Source organism: Dermochelys coriacea, chromosome 2, assembly GCF_009764565.3.
Source record: "Dermochelys coriacea isolate rDerCor1 chromosome 2, rDerCor1.pri.v4, whole genome shotgun sequence".
In the NCBI taxonomy this organism is placed as follows: Eukaryota; Metazoa; Chordata; order Testudines; family Dermochelyidae; genus Dermochelys; species Dermochelys coriacea.
In genome coordinates, this window is record NC_050069.1 from 84,537,384 (window position 1) to 84,558,976 (window position 21,593).

A 21,593-nucleotide genomic window follows, 5' to 3' on the forward strand; every position below is an offset into this window, starting at 1 on the left:
TTCCTCTAGGCAGTTCTGGATGCTGCTGACTCAGCGGCCAGAACTATGGAATCAGCGATCACCATGAGGCGCTGTTCATGGCTCCAGTCATCAGGCCTCTTGCATGAGGTGCAGCAGTCTGCCTAGGGTAACCTCCCTCTTTGAGGGTACCTCTCTGTTCTCTGAACAGATGGACTCCAAGCTTCATGACTTCAAAGACTCAAGGGCCATGCCTTGTTCCTGATGCCTCCAGGAAGCATTTCAGGCCTCAACAGCCTCAATGGGTTTTCGGGGCATGCAGGCGGGAACTCTAAAAAAGAAAAGGAAAGGGTTATAAGCATAGTCAGTCCCTGTCTTCTACCTCAGCTTCCCAGTCAGGCTCAAGTAGGTACCCGGTGGGACCAGGCAGGCCTTTTGAAGGCACGCCCGAGGATGACATACCAGTCTCAATTCAGGATCCATCCCCCATTTTGTTGTTGGACTGCCTATTGCGCTTTCGCCCTGTGTGGTCCTACGTAACATTGGACTGTGGGGTGCCCAGTACTGCAACAGTTTGTTAGATCCTGCAGTTTTCATCCACCCCTCCATCCTACCCCTCCAACACTGTCCCTCTTCAGGGACCTTTCTCACAAGCAGCATCTCATCCAGGAGGTACAAGCCCTCCTATGTCTAGGGGCTGTAGAGGAAGTTCCTTGAGGCTTGAGCAGGAAGGGGTTTTAGTCCTGATTTTTCCTAATCCCGAAGGCCAAAGGGGGCCTACTGCCCATCCTGGACCTGCATTGCCTCAACAAATATCTCAAGAAATTGAAGTTTGGCATGGTCTCCCTGGCCTCCATCATTCCCTTCCTGAATCCAGGAGACTGATACGTCACCCTCAATTTAAAGGACACTTATTTCCACATCTCCATGTTCCATGGACAGAAGATTCTTTAGGTTTGTGGTGGGCCAATGCCACTACCAATTCAATTTTCTTCCATTCGGTCTGTCAGCTGCCCCACAGGTTTTTTCAAAATGTATGGTGGTGGTTGCAGCCTATCTCAGATGTTGAAGTGTACAAGTCTACCCATTCCTCGATGATTGGCTGATCAAAGGCCACTTGTGGATTCTGGTTCAGCACAGCATTGGCATAGTACGGGCCACCTTTTGAGCACTAAATCTGTTAATAAGCACACAGAAATCAACATTGGTCTTGGTGTTGAGAATAGAGATTATTGGGACAGTGCTCAACTCCACCCAGGCCAAGGCCTACTTATTGAAGGCCAAGTTCCGAACAATGTCTGATCTAATCACCTGGGTTACAGTTCACCCACTTACAACCACCCTGGTGTGCCTCAAGCTATTAGATCATATGGCAGCGTATACCTAAGTGGTGCAGTATTTGTGGCTATGTCTCAGACCCGTATAGACATGGCTGGTGTCGGTCTACTCAATGGGCAGATACTGCTTGGATTTGTTTTTCAGAATTCCAATGCCCGTCTTCGCTTCTTTGACTTGGTGGAGAGAACCATGTTCTGTGATGAAGGGGTGCCTCTTGCTGCCCTGAATCTGACAGTAACCTGGGTTTCAGATGTGTCAGACCTAGGGTGGGGAACCCACCTTGGTAGACTCAGGATCCAGGGTTTTAGGACACAGGATGAACTCTCCCTGCATGTAAACATCGGGGAAGTCAGAACGATACGCTTGGCCTGCCAGGTGTTTTTTCCCCCCCAGCTCTCAGGCATGGTCGTGAAGGTCTTGACAGACAACGTAGCCTTGATGTTTTACATCAACAAGCAAGGGGGATCTTGATCCTCGGCTCTGAGTCAAGGCTTTCTGACTATGGGACTTCTCTATGAAGCACGCTATTCATCTTGAGGCCTCGCACCTCCCGGGAGACTGGAATGCATTGGCAAATCATCTCAGCAGATCCTTTTCCTCTCGCCACGAGTGGTCTCTTCACTCAGATGTCACCAGTGTTATCTTCCAGAAGTGGGGAACTCCCCAGGTGGACCTGTTAGTCACCAGGTAGAACAGGAAATGCCACTGGTTCTGTTCCGTGCACAGACTCAGTAAGGGCTCCCTTTCCTATGCCTTCCTGCTCTCATGGGCAGATGGCCTGCTGTACGCCTTCCCACTGATGGCCTGGGTTCACAAGGTTCTCCTAAAGATCAAGAGGGACAAGGCAAAGGTTATCATAATATCTCTAAAAGAAAAGGAGTACTTGTGGCACCTTAGAGACTAACAAATTTATTTGAGCATAAGCTTTCGTGAGCTACAGCTCACTTCATCGGATGCATTCAGTGGAAAATACAGAGGGGAGATTTATATACACGCACAGAGAACATGAAACAATGGGTTTTATCATACACACTGTAAGGAGGGTGATCACTTAAGATGAGCCATCACCAGCAGCGGGGGGCGGGAAAGGAGGAAAACCTTTCATGGTGACAAGCAAGGTAGGCTGTTTCCAGCAGTTAACAAGAACATCTGAGGAACAGTGGGGGGTGGGGTGGGGGGGAGAAATAACATGGGGAAATAGTTTTACTTTGTGTAATGACTCATCCATTCCCAGTCTCTATTCAAGCCTAAGTTAATTGTATCCAGTTTGCAAATTAATTCCAATTCAGCAGTCTCTTGTTGGAGTCTGTTTTTGAAGTTTTTTTTGTTGAAGGATAGCCACCCTCAGGTCTGTAATCGAGTGCCCGGAGAGACTGAAGTGTTCTCCAACTGGTTTTTGAACGTTATAATTCTTGACGTCTGATTTGTGTCCATTTATTCTTTTACGTAGAGACTGTCCAGTTTGACCAATGTACATGGCAGAGGGGCATTGCTGGCACATGATGGCATATATCACATTGGTAGATGCGCAGGTGAACGAGCCTCTGATAGCGTGGCTGATGTGATTAGGCCCTATCAGAGGCTCGTTCACCTGCGCATCTACCAATGTGATATATGCCATCATGTGCCAGCAATGCCCCTCTGCCATGTACATTGGTCAAACTGGACAGTCTCTACGTAAAAGAATAAATGGACACAAATCAGACGTCAAGAATTATAACGTTCAAAAACCAGTTGGAGAACACTTCAATCTCTCCGGTCACTCGATTACAGACCTGAGGGTGGCTATCCTTCAACAAAAAAGCTTCAAAAACAGACTCCAACGAGAGACTGCTGAATTGGAATTAATTTGCAAACTGGATACAATTAACTTAGGCTTGAATAGAGACTGGGAATGGATGAGTCATTACACAAAGTAAAACTATTTCCCCATGTTATTTCTCCCCCCCACCCCACCCCCCACTGTTCCTCTGATATTCTTGTTAACTGCTGGAAATAGCCTACCTTGCTTGTCACCATGAAAGGTTTTCCTCCTTTCCCCCCCCCCCTGCTGCTGGTGATGGCTCATCTTAAGTGATCACTCTCCCTACAGTGTGTATGATAAACCCATTGTTTCATGTTCTCTGTGTGTGTATATAAATCTCCCCTCTGTATTTTCCACCAAATGCATCCGATGAAGTGAGCTGTAGCTCACGAAAGCTTATGCTCAAATAAATTTTAGTCTCTAAGGTGCCACAAGTACTCCTTTTCTTTTTGCGAATACAGACTAACACAGCTGCTACTCTGAAACCTGTCATAATATCTCTGCTAGCATTGATTCGGCATCCTTCTGGACCTCTCGGTGGCAGCTCCACTAGCGCTCGCACCCCATCTGGACTTGATTTTGGAAGACCACAGCTGGTTGCTTCACCTAAACCTTATCTCCCTATACCTGATGGCTTGGCTAGTGCATCACTGAACCCTGAGGAGCAAGACTGCTTGAATCAAGTTCAGCAAGTCTTGCTAGGTAACAGAAAGCCAAGTAGGTAGTCTTGGTGGATGGTTAAGTAGAAACGTTTCACTTTTTGGACCTCAACATGGAATCTTTCTCCATCTTGGTCTTCTGTGTAGTCCATCTTGAATTATCTGCTCTACCTGAAACATCAAGGTCTGGCTCTATCGTCTGTTAATGTTCACTTGGCAGCCATCTCCGCCTTCCAACCTTCTGTACAGGGCAGATCAGTTTGCTCGCACAAGATGAGGATCGGGTTCCTCAAGGGCTTGGAAGACGCTGCACGCAGGTTCGTGACCCGATTTTTCCATGGGACTTAAACCTGGTCCTGTCAAAGCTCACGGGGGGTTCAGCTTCAAACTGTTGTCATCTTGTTCCTTACTGCTCCTTTCTTGGAAGGTTGCCTTCCTAGTGTTGATCACTTTGGCCAGAAGGGTCTCCGAGATCAAAACCCTGACATCAGAATCCCCTTATACAATGTTCTTCAAGGACAAGGTTCAGGTGCAGTCGCACCTGGCTTTCCTCTCGAAGGTGATGTCACAATTCCATAACAACCAGGACATTTTTCTGCCAGTTTTCTTTCCAAAGCCCCACAGCACTGATGAGGAACATCTGTTTCATATGTTAGATGTTAGGCGCACCCTGGTCTTCTATATTGAGAGGACTAAGCCCTTCTGCAAGTCTACACAACTCTTTGTAGCAGTAGTGAAAAGGATGAAAGGACTAACGGTGTCATCCCAAAGACTCTCATCCTGGATAACTGTTTGCATCCGAGCTTGCTACGAGTATGCAAAGGTTCTGCCTCTGGCCATATGATCGCTCATTCCATGAGAGCCCAGGCTTTGTCAGCAGTGTTCCTCACACAGATACCAATCCAGGACATCTGCAGAGCTGCAACATGGTAGTCTGTTCATACCTTCACATCCCACTACGCCTTCATGAAACAGGCCCGTGACGATGCCAGTTTCAGGAGAGCAATGCTGCAATCAGCAAGTCCATGAACTCTGAGCCCGGGGGTATTGCTTGTGAGTTCCCATGCATGGAATGGACATGAGCAAGCACTCGAAGAAGAAAAAATGGTTGTTAACCTTTTGTAACTGTTGTTCTCAAGATGTGTTTCTCATGTCCATTCCATGACCTGCCCTTCTATTCCTCTATCGGAGTTACTGGCAAGAAGGAACTGAGAGATTACAGAGCCCTGGTATGTTTGCAGAGATTGCAGAAACCCTAGGGCTGGTCCCACGGATACCACTAAGGAAAAAAAAATGTCCGGCAACTGTGCAAGTGAGTTGTAAACACCTACCATAGAATGAATATGAGCAACACATCTCAAAGAACAGCAGTTACAAAAAGTTAGTAACTGTTTTTTTCCAGCCAGGACTCCCCACACTTGTCTACCTTTTTTAGGTCCCTCTCCCCACACTTTTACATACACTTCTCATTAATGGCATTTTTAAAATTTTCTCCAAGAGCTATTCAAAATGTTATGTTTTTCTTGATTTCCATTTTGTAAAAATGGAAGCAAGGCAAACTCTGGCTCGTGTTCAACAATAATCCAAGTAACGGCAGGAATGTCAAAGTTGAATTAGAAAAATTAAGTCAAGCCATTCAATGAAGATCAGCTGCATACCAACATATAGCAAGGCATGTTGTGACAAATTTGTTTCTTGTAATTTGAGTAACACGAAAGACGGATAATAATGGGATCTTCACTGTGTTTTGTTTTGAGGCATTGTCTGAAAACCTTAGATGCTTTAAAAGGATGTTATAATCAAATGTTTAAGGTTCCGTAGGCATTTGTTTTACTATAGAGCCTGGAAATACTTATTTGATACCTATTAAGATTGAAACTGTGCACAAAAAGTAGAAACTTTCGCATTGTATGTCAAACATCAAGTTTTTAAGAAAGTGGTGTGCTATAGAACTCAAATATGGGGACTATTAGTAGATATTTTTATTAAAGAAGAATGTATGCACTTTTAATTGTGTATGGGCACTGAGAGCCTTCAAAGGCACAGTGTATGATAAAGAAATAAATGTTCTAAATTAAAACTTCCACTACTTTTGATATTTACATTATGTTAAGTTAATTTTTGTACTGCTGTTTCTTCAGGTGATACACCTTTTTATGCGGATTCCTTGGTTGGAACATATAGTAAGATTATGAACCATAAGAACTCTCTTACCTTCCCTGATGATAATGATATCTCTAAAGATGCAAAAAACCTTATATGTGCCTTCTTAACTGACAGGTAAAATAGCTCAAAGTTTTATTCAGAATTTTAATAAGTTTTTGTTAATAACATTTTCTTCTCTTGTGACCAGAACAAAAAAAAGCATTTTGTGTATACATGATTTTCTAGTGGTATTCTAAACTGTTGAACAGTATCAGAAACATCCATTGTTCTGACCTTTTATGTAGTATATTTCTTTTACCATATAGACACTGTCACAGATGTGAGGCCAGTTGTACCTTCTGTCCTTTTTCTTGTCTCTGAGTGCACCTCCATTAGGTTTGTTTACTTCCATTTTTTTTCTTTTCTCCCCTTCTTCTGCCCTCCACCTCTCTTTACCTTTCTTGGGCTGGAATCTCAGAATTCTCCCCTTATTTGACTAGGATACCTGTACACTGCTGTGTGTATTTCAGCTGCATATCATCACTCCATAGGCCTGACTAGGTTTCAGGCATCTGCATTTCCTCCGTTTGGGAACCTGTGAATAGTCATATTGACCAAAGCCTTAAAACAGACTATTTTTGTTTACTAGTTGGAACAAAATATTACAGAAAAAAAGCTTTTAAAACAGACAGTCTGCATATTTAGTTTCATCTAATCTTATTCTTCACTATAAGCTTAGATATGCTTTTCTTTTAAGTTACAAGAACCAACTCACATGCTCTTAAAAAGTAAAGATCCTTTGTGTGTGTGTGTGTGTGTGTGTGTGTGTGATTCTGATTCCCCAGGTGATAAGGGCAATGGAACCAGAGAACTTTGTTGGTTCAGTTGCCAGGATCTCAAATGATATTCCACTCTCATCAATAGGGCTTGCAAATAAAAATAGACTTGAAATGTCAATTTGGCATTCCTATCTTAACTTTGCATTTATTTCAGTTTGTACACATGAGAATTGTTTTTCATCATGGAAACTTTTAAATTGCTAATTTGACATAGCACTTGCTACATTGATAAATGGAAGTTGCTTGATTTTAGAGTAAATTAATAACGCTTAAAAACAGAATTACATGCTTACCTGGGAACTAACTGAAAATATAGTTGGGAAATCAATCTTTTAAATTCCCTAAAAAGACAATAGGAAAGTTAATTCTGGACATTTCAAATTCAGTGTGGGATTTTGAGAGCATGGGGTTAAATGTTATCCAGACTCCAACAGTGTAAGCAAATATCTAGGTGAGTATACGGCAAGAGAAGAGAGAATCCTAATTTTTAAATACAATTTTCTCTTACTTCAGAACTTTTTAGATTATTATAAGGGTAACATTTTATTTTATGATAGTCTGGTGGACTACAAAAAATCTAATTTTAATAATTTCAATTTTAGAGTGAACATTTTATGTGGAGTACCAGTGTTAGTTTTTATCCTTGCCTTTACCTCTTCCCTAATATTGTTGTCTGTTTCTCTTCCTCTTATTTCATCTTTCAGTTTGTCGTTTTTTTCTTTGTCTTGCCTTCTCAATCCTTTTCCCTCTCCCCTCTTTTTATTGTTTTCTTTTTTACCTGTCTTTTTCATTTTCTTTTGCATTGTAGCAAAGTAGCAGTGGTCTGCACATGCAAATGCTACATAGGAAAGTTGACTGAGTCATATGGAGCAGTGTTATTGATTGGTTGGTTCTGCTCTTTCTGAAAGTGTGTGAATGCTGTCAGTGAATACTGTTTACTGTTTATATCGTAAAGAACTTGGACAAGAGATGATGCTGATTTTCCTCTCACCTACAGCAAATGAAACTGACTTTTATGGGGTTACTGATTTACAACAATGGAAATGAGAGGATAATTGGGCCCAGTTTCTTAAATTAAAGGGACACTTCTTTAGCTGCAAATTTGATAGCATAAGACCTTGTCTACATTTAAAAGTTTATTTTGTATGCCCAAAGGCGTGAATTTAAATGAATATAATTGTATCAGTATAACATCTCCTTTTAGGTACTCTAATTGTAGAATAAGAGTGGAGTTGGTTGGTTAGTTTTTTTTAGCTTATGTCACTTATAACTAAACCAAAAATGCCATAGTTATACCTGAATGAGAGTCCATATATATGGGGGTGGGTGGGGAAAGGGAGCGATCTTATACAGATAAGACTATATCAGTATAACTGGTAAAACTTTCCTGTGGTAGACAAGACCTAAGACCAGATTGCATTATGGGATGAAGGGAAGAAACGCCATGATCCTACTTGTGCTGGTATAGGGCATTCCGTGTTACAACTTCAGAGAAACTAGAGTTTTTATACTGCCCTTAGTTGGCAGATGTAGACTTACTTCTAAACTCTAGGATACTTGAACTCGTTAAAAGAAAGGAAAAATCTTACATGGTGTTTTTTTGTTTGTTTTTAAACATTTTATTTACAGGGAAGTGAGGTTAGGACGAAATGGTGTAGAAGAAATCAAACGACACCTCTTCTTCAAAAATGATCAGTGGGCTTGGGAAACTCTTAGAGACAGTGAGTAGTTCTTTGTACTGAAGCAGTAATATTCTCTTATTTACATGGTGTATCAGCAAAAGGGCTGTCACCTGTCTGTTCTAATGGAAGGCTTTTTTCTCTTTAAGTACTGAATTAATGTAATTAACATTTTGTTCCATATTTTGCTAAGAGACAAGTCTGTTTAGATTTCCCACACAGTTCAAGATTTACTTCAGTCTTTTTTTTTTCTGTTAGCAAATGCTGAGACCAGATCAGTTTCTTAGCAATATTGTCTTCTGTATTTATTATTCCTTAATTCATAATGATATCATAAGCTTCTGGAGGGTAAGTGACAATAGAAAGTTTTGACATGGAATTAAACTGTCTTAGAAGTTTGTGGTACAGAATGCATCTGCCTGCTTGCTTATTGGTTTGAGCCATAGAAAGCATATTATCACTGTGCTCCATGAACTATATTTTTAAGCACAATGTTTGTCTGAGTTATCTGAAAAATTCTTCTCTTGGTCATCACACAGTGGAGGTCAACTGGTAACTTCTTGCTAATCTTGTCTCACTTTGAAAGCCTGGGAGCTGGAGGCAAAGTTTTCAGTATAGGGTCATTCAACTCTTGCATTCTTTCTCCCACGGGTCTGACAAAACCACATCAGTTTAACCTTTAGAACACAGTGTAAAGCCTGTTTGTTCAGGTTTATGCCTGGGAGGGTAGTGCTGTGGATTATTTATTTTTATAGCTTGATTCAGGGTTGAATCTCCATCTTTATTTTTATAAAGATTATTTAAATTTTTTTCATAAAGCAAACTCACAAGGATAAAACTTTTTGTATAAGGTAAGAACTGTGCAGTCACATTTTTTTCAGAGTGCGTGGTATGAGGTCATGCTCATCAAGCCCAAGGAAGTAGATTTTTACGGGAGAGGGTAATGGCTGGTATTGATATAGTTCAGTGTTCTTTGAGTATATGTCAGCGTGGATCCCATTCTAGGTGTGCATATACCTCATGTGCCCAAGATTGGATTCTTTTGAATAGCAATGTCCATTGGAACTGTGCATGCGCCTTGAGCCTCTTCATGCTCTGGTGTGATGGCATAAAGGGTGGAGCGGTTTTGAGCCTTACTATCTCTGGCTTGTATCTAAGCTACCATTACCTCTTAGTTCTTTGGTCAGTTCCTCTTTGTTAGAACAAGGTCTAACATATTTTCCCAGTGTTGGGTGCAAAACTTTTTGAGTTAGGAAATTGTCATCTATAATGTTTAGAAATTCCAAGAATGTTTTAGTATTGGCACATGTCACTCAAATTGAAGGACCCACATGATTGCACAGGTTTTTTTCCCCTTATAGACGGGAAGAAAGTGCTCATATCCTGTTCCCTAGTGTGATTTGGTGGTCTGTAGCAGACACCAACTAATAGCTCATCTTATGCTTTATCTGTTAGGACATTGATCCATAAACATTCAAGATCATTTTCTTCCAAGTTCTTAGTGACTTGGAAACAAGTAATCCCATTTTTGATGTAGAGAGCCACCCCAACCCCCCCCCCCTTTGCCCCCTCTATACTTCCTAAATAGATTATAACCTTTGATTTTAACATCCAGTCATGTGAATCATCACACCAGATTTAAGTAATACAAACTAGATCAAATTTATGCTCATGAACAATTCCTCTTGTTTGCCACCCAGGCTCCTAGTGTTAGTTTGTAGGTAATTCAGGAATTTCTTCTCCATGTCCTTTGGGCTTTTGACTAAATTTGTTCTCAACATATTGATTTTGTGCTAACTGAGTGCTCGTATCTTCCCTCTTTTTACCCTCCTCTTTGCTATTAGTTTAACCCCCTGCAGACTACTCTAGCCAGCCTGTCCACAAGGAGATTGGTCCCTCTTTTACTGAAGTGGAGGCCATCCAGACAACAGTCCCCAAACTTTGGAGGGATGCCTCCCCCGCTCCCCTCCACACCTGCCTGCTTGGGCATTTCCAATGCATGCCTCCTATCCACCCTCTTTCCTTGTTCCTCTTTAGGGACTCTTCTCATGAGAGCCTGTTTAAGTGTTGTGTGTAGGAGCTGTAGAAGACATAGTGCAAGAGCACAGGGAAGAGGCTTCTACTCCTGATATTTTCTTATCCTGAAGACAAGTTTTTTTTTGTTCTATCCTAGACCTGAGGAGACTGAACAAATACAAATGCTGCCTCAGAATCAGGATGGTAACACTTTCTAATTCCATCACTTCATGCTCAAGAACTGTGTGCAACTCTTGACTTGCAAGATGTATATTTCCATGTAGCCTCCATCTGGCCCAGTCGTAACCAGCACAAGGTATTGCCATTTGGACTCACCACAACTTTGAAAGTCTTCACAAAGTGCCTATCAGTAATAGTGACATGTCTCAGAAGAAGGGGCATTCGCTGTTACCTTTACCTGGAGGATTGGCTGCTCAAGGGAAGATCCTAGCAAGAGATGGCGGCAAGCTTGGAATTATGCCATCTCCCTGTTATCTCAATTGAGCATCCTGGTGAACTACAAAAAATCATTTCTTTTGCCACTGTAGATGATCGAGTTCATAGGAGCCTTTGTTGACTCCAGGTCGATGAAGGCGTACCTTCCCGAAGATAGTCAGCATACCTGCCTGTCAGTGCAATCACTGGGGCTCAAGAAAGACTCAAACGTGACCACATGTGTCTGGGACTGTTAGGCTATCTGTCAGTGTGCATATATGTGATGCCACTTGCCAGATTTCACCTGTGACTGCTCCGACTTTGGCTCATATTGGTTTGTTCCTCTGTGAACACCAAATGAGCAAGAAGATCATGATTCCACCTCACATTGTTGCTGAACTGGGATGGTGGACGGAACCCACAAACGTGTGGAAGGGTACTGCTCTTCTGCCACCTCTCTGACAAGGACTTTAATCGTGGATGCCTCAGGGACAGGTTGGGGAGCCAACCTGGGTCACTTACAAATGCAAAGGATCTAGTCTCCAGAAAACAAGGAGCTCCACATCAACGTTCTGGACCTCAGAGACATCAGGGTAGCATCCATGACACTTTTATCTGTTCTTCAAAATTCCACAGTGCATGTCCTGGCAGATGACACCTCTGACATGCTCTGGATAAACAAGCCAGGAGGCACAAGCCTCTCTCTCCTCTGTCTGGAAGATATGAAACCCAAGCAATGGTGCCACCCATACAAGTTTACCCCCATGGCTTTTCACTTCCCATGAGTTAACTTGGTAGACTTCCTGAGTAGACCATCTGTAATTTCTCTGGAGTGGTCACTGCAGATGTCCATCAGAGGTCTGATATTCCTTTGTTACAGTACCTATTTCCCACCAATGATTAGAACTATTCCAGACCATGCCTGAGTCTGGGCTTGATACCAGATGCCTCCTTCTTCAGTAGTCCCAAGGCCTCCTATATGCCTTTCCACTGATTTTTCTGATATTCTGGGTGAGTTCCAAAATCTGAGGAGAAAAAGCCACTAATGGTCTCCTAGCTGGCCTGATGGGATAGGAACGTGGATTCTGCTCCCAATGCTTGAGGCCCTGGGTTCAAATCCCCATCTGGCTGTGGTAGGGGAGTGAAAATTTTTGTACCTAGAATCTATTAATGTAAGCTCCATACTGGCGGAGGCAGTTTTGGATGACAGATCTGTTACAGATATACGTTTAGTTTCTGGACTGCCTGCACCTGATCTTCCAACACTATTGACAACTACTGTCATGACCCGCTGTCTCAAACTTGGGTCTGCAGGGTTAATGGGAGTGGCCACACTCCAAACCTCCACCTGATAGCCTACTGACAACTGCTTACCTAGGATCCATGAAACCCAGCCCCAGTTTGAGGCTCTGCCCCGGTGTCCTATTGGCAGGGTCCCAGAGCTGCTGGCCGTACTTAAGCCAACAGCAGGATCAGGAAGCTGTTTAAACAACTGGGCTTCACCGTCTCCCAGACAGTGTGCCATCTGCTTCTTGCTCCCCGCCTTGATTTTTTTTTTTTTTTCAGCATCCTGACCCGGCTTGACTCCTGGCATCTGACTTGTGGTTCCTGATCTCCAGTTTTTTCTCCAGCCTCTAACCTCCTAGTATCCTGAGCCAGCCTGACTCTGGTTACTGACTCGTGGTTCTGATCTCAAGTTTGTCTCTTGCTTCTGATGCCTGTATCCTGACTTTTGACTTCTGTCTCATGACTATGGACTCTGGCTCTGATCATTAGGTCTGGCTGCGACAGCTACTCTATCCAAACCCAAGGTCACTGCACCTGATTGTGTGGGTTATTGGCTGGTTGATACCCCAGACAAGGGCTGCTCTATGCAGGTCCAGAAAATCCTGATACAAAACAGGAAAATGTCAGCCAGAAAAACTTACTCTTCTAAATGGAAGACATTTTCAATGTGGGCACATCAACGTGGTCTGGATTCAGTTCAGGTCTTGATACTGGAGATCTTTGACTATTTGTTGCTCTTGAAGAAGGTTGGCCTTTCATTCAGTTCTGTTAAGATCCACTTTGCAATAATTTTACTTTTCATTCACTTATACGGTTCTCTCTCTTCTCATCTGACCGTATCAGAGTTCCTCCATGGGAATAAATACTTACCAACTGGGTGAAGAATTTATTCCTGCCTGGGAGCTCAACCAAATTTTCCCAAGCCTCATGGAACTTCTCAGAATGCTCCTGACAACCACATGCACTGAAGTTCATCTTCCTCGTGGCTATTACTTTGGCCAGAAGAGTGTGTGAGCTTCTGGCACTTACGCTGAGCTCCTGTATACAATACCCCACAGAGACAAGGTGGTGCAAGATCTCATCTGAAATTCATTCCCAAGGTGGTCTCAGATTTTCATCTAAACCAGTTAATCAACCTCCCTTTCTTTTTCCTGAAACCATACTAGGCACTAGGAGAAAAGAAATTGCCTATACAGTAGAACATCGGAGATACAAACACCTTGGGAATGGAGGTTATTCGTAACTCTAAAATGTTCGTAACTTTGAACAAAACATTGTTTGTTTTATTCAAAAGTTTACAACCGAACGTTGATTTAATATAGTTTTGAAACTTTACTGTGCACAAGAAAAATGCTACATTCCTTTTTATTTTAGTAGTTTAGGTTTAACACAGTATTTGCTTTTTTCCTTCTCTGCTGCCTGATTGTGTACTTCCAGTTCCAAATGAAGTGTATGGCTGACGTGTCAGTTTGTAACTCTGGTGTTCATAACGCTGAGGTTCTACTGTACTAACTGTGTCCAGGACTTCGCTTTATTATATTGAGAGGACCAAACTGTGGCCCTGTCTATTTCTCATTATAGCCAGGCGTTCTAAAATTCAGGCCATCTCATCAAGATGACTTTCAAAATGGATACACAAAGAATCTCCTCATGTTACCAGTTGGCTGGTATACCTCTCCCACCATATATCAGACTCACTCCACCAAAGCTCAGGCTGCATCATTGCCTGCATCAGAAATGTACAAGTATCAGATATCTGCAAAGCAATGATGTAGAGTAACCCACGGACTTCTGTCAGACATCTTTTGCTTGTGCTTAGCTGGTAGAGCAGTAGTAATATCACTATTCAAGTGATTTAGCTGGAACTTCTCATTACCACCTTCCTAGAGGGATACTGCTTGCCAGTTGCTTACCTGGAATCCATACTTGACACATACTCAAAAATAAAGGAAGGTTATTTACCCTACAGTAACTGTGGTTCTTTGAGATGTTGTTGGCAGTGTGGATCCAATGACCTGTGGGAGCTCCCCTCCCATTCCTGCTTTTGGAGCCTTCAGTTATCACAGGGTCTGAGTTGTGAGGGAACTGTGGGAGGTTGGTGGCTGGCTCACTCTTTATGCCCTCATTTGGGAGTATGAGGGTGTATATGTATAGGCTCCCACTCCACCAATGGACTTTGCTATTCAGAAGACTCCGATTGAACATGTATGCGTACCTAAGGATAAGTAACCATTCTTTTCTTTACGGCTGGTGCAAATGGTTGCCCACAAAGGGGCTTGTGGCAAGACCAAAGGATGCGTGATTATAAGGCATGAGAGTAACTATATCTCCTTGTTATAGAAATAGTTTTAAAAACAATTAAAACACTTTTAGTTTTGATTTGAACCCAAAATAAACTTTTTTTCTTGAAAGAACAGGAACAGTGTAAGTGCATGTGATAAATGAATAGATATGAATGCAAAAATTGTCTGCCGAATGCCAGCCTTTGTAAAACCAACAAAGTTCTTCAGAGTTATTGAAAATATGGGGCTTTTGTTTATCATAGATTCATAGATTCATAGATACTAAGGTCAGAAGGGACCACTCTGATCATCTAGTCCGACCTCCTGCACAGCGCAGGCCACAGAATGTCACCCACCACTCCTATGAAAAACCTCACCCATGTCTGAGCTATTGAAGTCCTCAAATCATGGTTCAAAACTTCAAGGAGCAGAGAAGCCTCCCTCCAGTCAACCATGCCCCATGCTACAGAGGAAGGCGAAAAACCTCCAGGGCCTCTCCAATCTGCCCTGGAGGAAAATTCCTTCCCGACCCCAAATATGGCAATCAGCTAAACCCTGAGCATATGGGCAAGATTCACCAGCCAGATACCCAGGAAAGAATTTTCTATAGTAACTCAGATCCCATCCATCTAATATCCCATCTCAGGGGATTTGGCCTATTTACCCTGAATATTTAAAGATCAGTTACTTACCAAAATCCCATTATCCCATCATACCATCTCCTCCATAAACTTATCGAGTAGAATCTTAAAACCAGATAGATCTTTTGCCCCCACTGCTTCCCTTGGAAGGTTATTCCAAAACTTCACTCCTCTGATGGTTAAAAACCTTCGTCTGATTTCAAGTCTAAACTTCCTGGTGGCCAGTTTATACCCATTTGTTCTTGTGTCCACATTGGTGCTGAGCTGAAATAATTCCTCTCCCTCTCCTGTATTTATCCCTCTGATATATTTATAGAGAGCAATCATATCTCCCCTCAACCTTCTTTTAGTTAGGCTAAACAAGCCAAGCTCCTTAAGTCTCCTTTCATAAGACAAGTTTTCCATTCCTCGGATCATCCTAGTAGCCCTTCTCTGTACCTGCTCCAGTTTGAATTCATCCTTTTTAAACATGGGAGACCAGAACTGCACACAGTATTCTAGGTGAGGTCTCACCAGTGCCTTGTATAACGGTACTAAAACCTCCTTATCCCTACTGGAAATGCCTCTCCTGATGCATCCCAAAACCGCATTAGCTTTTTTCACAGCCATATCACATTGGCAGCTCATAGTCATCCTATGATCAACCAATACTCCAAGGTCCTTCTCCTCTTCCGTTACTTCTAAATTATCCTTAACCTCTTGGAGAATTGAGGGCCAGATTCTCTGCTGCCCAGAATTTTGATCCACTCAGTGGGGAATGCTCTAAACCAGGGGTCTAAAACGCAATTTGTCTTAGGGCCAGTGCCAGTCCTCAAATCCTCACAGTGAGCCAATAATGTCACTGAAGATGGTGTTCAGAAAAGAAAACGTTTATATTGTATTTTTTATTTTGAATTTATTAGAAATAATAAAGCTGTCCTACAACTTTATACAATTCTTTGCTTGCCAGAGAGTTTTTAGCGTTTGCCAGACACCTGGCAATGCTTCAGTTCCGTCAGTTTGTTGATGTTTGGCCTCCGTGACTGAGCAGTTGAAACTTTCAGGATTGCAGCAAGGTGTGCCTCAGATAGTTGTGTTTGGTATTTTGACTTGTTTATATTCATTGTGGGAAAAAAGTGATGCTGCCTCCATGGCTGACTCTGCCTGGCAGCTAATGTTATATATATATATAATCTGTCCTTCTCCCAGCCAATGGGAGCTGCGGGGGGTGGCGCCTATAGCGGACATTGCTGGCAACTGCCTGCCTGCGTCTCTCCTCCCCGAGCCACAGTGGGGAGTTCTTGGGGCCGCAGGTGGCCCGCGGGCCAGGAGTTTGAGACCCCTGCTCTAAACTTCCTTGCTCGTAGTCTCCAAACAGACTTTGTCAGTTGGGAATTGAGTAGGACGTGCTCTTATCAAGCCCCCTTCTGTCTCTGTATGTCCCTGACATGCCCTCTGATCCATGGCTGAGTAGGGAAAGATGGGTAGTGCAGGAACCAAGTATGCTTGCTCTGCTCCAACTGAGAACTCATCGACACCAACAACGTTCTCAGCTGGTCAAATCTGGCTTCTTTCTGCCTCTCTTTTACTGCCAGAGTGACACAAAGGAGCCAGAATACACAAGAGAATCTGGCACTAAAGAACTTACTGATTCTTCACTGGTCTTGACTTCAGTTTTTGTTTCTGAACTCCTCTATTGACTTTTCATGATGTCCATGGTTAACTTGACAGATCTAAGTTGAGGCCCTGATCCTATGTATTACATAGCACAAAAGTGAACTGCTGTAACTGTAGAGTAGCCTACTGAATCTGCATTGTCCCATACACTATGGGATCAGGACCTACATTTGTTCAGATGATTACTGTCACATCCGTCCACCTACTGACACACACAAATCCCTAAATGTCGAGTCATGACTATTTAAAATAACACAAAAATTATTGACTGTAAGGCTGTAACAGAAGGGACAATTCTAATATTGATAACATTTACATTTGTCATTCAGCTGGTTATCATATGAGTGGAATAATAATTTTATTTTATTGTAGCTGTAGCACCAGTTGTTCCTGATTTAAGTAGTGATATTGACACTAGTAACTTTGATGATTTGGAAGAAGACAAGGGAGAGGAAGAAACATTCCCTGTACCAAAAGCATTTGTTGGCAACCAGCTACCTTTTGTAGGATTTACATACTACAGCAACCATCAGTAAGTATGTAGGAAACAAACTAATGTTATGTACTATCATCAAGTTTTGTATTTTTGATTCTTATCTACATATTTTTGTGTACACACATGCAAGCGCGTGCTTGCTCTCTCTCTCTCTCTGTATATTTAGATAATAGACTGTTTAAAAGGAAAAATTCTAGAGTGTCATAATTTGTGGTATTTATATGAAAATGGTCCCACTGCTAGACGTTAGTGTTTTAAAATGTTACAGGCATTTTGTAATCGGGTCAGTGTTACTGATTCTGAATTAACCATACATATAGGCACCTTGTTATAAATATAAAGGGAACGGTAACAACCTTTATGTATGTAGTAATATAACCTTTTTTTTTTTTTTTTTTTTTTTTTTTTGCCAAAGGTACAGAATTACTTACCTGCTAGGGGTTAATTAGTTTAATTAACCTAGTTGGCACCTGACCAGAAGAACCAATGGGAAAGGAAGATGCTTTTAAATTTGGGGGTGGGAATGGGGTTTGTTTGGGCTTTTTGTATGTGTGTTTAAAAAAAAAGTAGGTAATGCAGCTATTACTAAAATAATATATTTAAAATTACAAAAATTGTAAGTAATAGTAAAAAAAAACACATTAAATTAATTTTTAGCTTGTAAATTTTTTTATGCCAAAAGAGAGGTTTATTTTTGTTTTGTAATTTTAAAACACATACACACAATTTTTTGAGGCTTAATTTTAAACTTTATTACCCTATAAAATTACCTTTTATTTTAATTTTACAGAGGTGTGTTTTTACCTTTTTTTAATAATAAAGTGGGTTTTTTTTTGTTTTTTGTTTTTGTTTTTTTTAATTTTAAAACTGGATTGGTTTTTAGTGTTCTAAAAACCCAGGGTTTGGTTTGTGCTTACCTTGTTTACCTATTTGGTTGGTATATTATCTTTAAGCCTTCCCAAAAAATGGGGTAAAAGGGCTTGGGGGAATATTTTGGGGGGGGGGGTGGATATGCCAAAAGAAAGGTTTATTCCTGTTTTGTAACTTTAAAGTTAAGCCTTAAAAAAAAATCTCCTGTTTTAAATCTTTTTATTACCCTGTAAACTTATCTTTTATTTTAATTTTACAGAGGTATTTTTTTTCTTTTTTTAATAATAGTTGTGGGTTTTTGTTTTTGTTTTTTTTTTAAATTTTAATACCTAATTGTTTTTTAGTGTCCTAAAAACCCCACGGTCTGGTCTGTGCTCACCTTGTTAACCTATCTGGTTGGTATATTATTCTCAAGCCTCCCCAAAAAAGAGGGTAAAGGGGTTTGGGGGGATAGGGTTCCAAGTGGCCCTTCCCTAAATGTTTGTTTAAATCACTTGGTGGTGGCAGCAATACTGTCCAAGGACAAAAAATTTGTGCCTTGGAAAAGTTTTTAACCTAAGCTGATAAAATATAAACTTAGGGGGTCTTTCATGTGGGTCCCCACATCTGTACCCCAAAGTTCAAAGTAAAAAAACCCAAAACCCTGACACATCTACTAGACAGAATCACATACAAAAGGTTAAAGAGTAGTTTGTGAATGTGTCTGTACGAGGCCAGAAGGAGGAGCGCAAAATCAGTTATCCCAGGGCAATGAAAAGCTAAGTGGAGCCAAAACTCACTTTATTCCTAGGATGATGTTCCTTGACTTGGCTTGGGGACTTTCTTTTAGATCAGTTTCTAGCTAATAGATATCTAATAAACTTGTCTCCTCATGGCTGCTAGAAAGGATAAGGAAGTTTCTCATTCTCACTTGGCTGTTGTGAAGATAGTGACTCCACTCTGCCTCTTAGTCTCTTTTTTCTTTTAAAGTTCTCCCAAGCAGCAGCTTGAAATTGATGTGATTTTTATAATTTGCACTACTGCCCATGAGGATAACATCAATTCAAACTGCATGCATTGCTATTTATACGGTTATTACAAATAGGTTGTGTTGGTAGCAACAATGGTTAAAGGTTGCTCAAAGCCTTCCGTTATAGGATCCTGTTTTCAGTTGCTTATAACTATGGCTTCATGTCTGTCACGGTGGTCATGGAAGTCATGGATTCTGTGACTTTCTGAGACCGCCATGACTTCTGCAGTGGCCAGTGTGGCTGACCCCATGGCCGCCCAAGCAGCTGTCCTCAGGATCAGCTGCTCAGACAGTCCTGGGGACAGCCACACAGCTGCTGCTGGAGCAGCCCTGGTGCCAGCCGCACTGGCTGCTGCTCTGGCAGTCACTGGCAGCTGGCCCTGGGGACTGCCCAAGCAGCGGCCGATGCGGCTTGCGGTGGTTCTGGGGTGACTGGCACCGGGGCTCCCTGCCCCTCCTCCCCATAGCAGCCACAGCAGCTGCTGGTGTCCTGGGGCTCCCTCCCCTCCAGATACAATCGGGTATTATGGTATAAGTCGTGAACAGACAGTGAATTTTTGTTTTTTGCCTGTGATCTGTCCATGACTTTATTTTTAATAAAAATAGCCATGATTAAACCAGAACCTTATTTATAACTTAGCTGTTGAGACTGATATTTTCCATGCCAGGTGTCTGCCTCAGGCAGGTTTTTCATAGAATATCAAGGTTGGAAGGGACCTCAGGGGTCATCTAGTCCAACCCCCTGCTCAAACCAGGACCAATCCCCAACTAAATCATCCCAGCCAGGGCTTTGTCAAGACTGACCTTAAAAACTTCAAAAGAAGGAGATTCCACCACCTCCCTAGGTAATGCATTCCAGTGCTTCCCCACCCTCCTAGTGAAAGTTTTTCCTAATATCCAACCTAAACCTCCCCCACTGCAACTTGAGACCATTACTTCTTGTTCTGTCATCTGCTACCACTGCAAACAGTCTAGATCCACCCTCTTTGGAACCCCCTTTCAGGTAGTTGAAAGCAGCTATCGAATCCCCCCTCATTCTTCTCTTCCACAGGCTAAACAATCCCAGTTCCCTCAGCCTCTCCTTATAAATCATGTGTTCCAGTCCCCTAATAGTTTTTGTTGCCATCCGCTGGACTCTTTCCAATTTTTTCATATCCTTCTTGTAGAGTGGGGCCTAATGCTGGACACAGTACTCCAGATGAGGCCTCACCAATGTTGAATAGAGGGGAATGATCACGTCCCTCGATCTGCTGGCAATGCCCCGACTTACACAGCCCAAAATGCCATTGGCCTTTTTGGCAACAAGGGCACACTGTTGACTCATATCCAGCTTCTCGTCCACTGTAACCCCTAGGTCCTTTTCTACAGAACTGCTGCCTAGCCATTCGGTCCCTAGTCTGTAGCGGTGCATGGGATTCTTCTGTCCTAAGTGCAGGACTCTGCACTTGTCCTTGTTGAACCTCATCAGAGGTTCTTTTGGCCCAATCCTCTAATTTGTCTAGGTCCTTCTGTAGCCTATCCCTACCCTCCAGCGTATCTACCTCTCCTCCTAGTTTAGTGTCATCTGCAAACTTGCTGAGGGTGCAATCCACGCCGTCCTCCAGATCCTTAATGAAGATATTGAACAAAACCAGTCTGAGGACCGACCCTTGGGGCACTCCACTTGATACCGGCTGCCAACTAGACATGGAGTCATTGATCACTACCTGCTGAGCCTGACGATCTAGCCAGCTTTCTCTCCACCTTATAGTCTATTCATCCAGCCCATACTTCTTTAACTTGCTGGCAAGAATACCATGGGAGACCATGTCAAAAGCTTTGCTAAAGTCAAGGAATAACTTTTTTGTTTGTTTGTTTGAACAGGTTCAGCAAAAAATCAGGTTAGCTGTTTGAGAATGAGGCTAGGGAAAAAATAAATTGTTTTGCCCGTGTTAAAGTATATTACGGAGAATCTATAATGCCTCTGTGCTTTGGAGCCAGGACTTGAAATTTGGCAGGTGACTCGCCTATATGTCAGATATGTGCTTTTAGCCATCCCTGTGAAAATCTGCCAAATAAGCCTCTGAAAATAATAATTTAGACATGCTTGCCAGTGGTTAGAGGCTAGCAGCTAAATTCTCTGAAGATTCTATTTGTGCTGAGCATGCTCTATCCCCACAAAGCACTCATGGGTATGTACCAACCAGGCTATGCATATTTCATCTTCACAAAGTGACTGAGCATCCTTACTTCTGGGGCTTCAGGAACTGAGAACAACTTTCTCTGCAGTTGTTCTTCCTGGCTGACAGGGACCACTGTAGTGTGAGGCACAAGAATTAAAAATGGGGAGGCTGTGTGACGAAACGGGACTGTTCTTAATGTTTCCTCTGAATATTGTGCGGCTGCCTCAGTTTCCCCTATGCAGTTCTTAAGATAAGGGTGTATGATCGTTGCAGAGCCCTAGAGGGCAGGTGTGTGCAGGGGTCTGGACACAGAGAAT

The 21,593-nt window shown here is 42.3% G+C and overlaps 1 protein-coding gene across 4 annotated transcripts in view; it reads left to right on the forward strand.

Annotated features, from left to right (window-relative positions):
* The window catches only part of ROCK1 (Rho associated coiled-coil containing protein kinase 1), a 185,673-nt gene that overhangs the window by 88,165 nt on the left and 75,915 nt on the right, over positions 1–21,593 (forward strand). For all 4 annotated transcript variants that reach the window (XM_038388530.2, XM_043508019.1, XM_043508018.1 and 1 more), the window contains 3 exons: positions 5,901–6,039; positions 8,373–8,464; positions 17,112–17,271. In XM_038388530.2, coding sequence (XP_038244458.1) covers positions 5,901–6,039; positions 8,373–8,464; positions 17,112–17,271 — 391 coding nt within the window. The remainder of the gene's footprint in view (positions 1–5,900; positions 6,040–8,372; positions 8,465–17,111; positions 17,272–21,593) is intronic.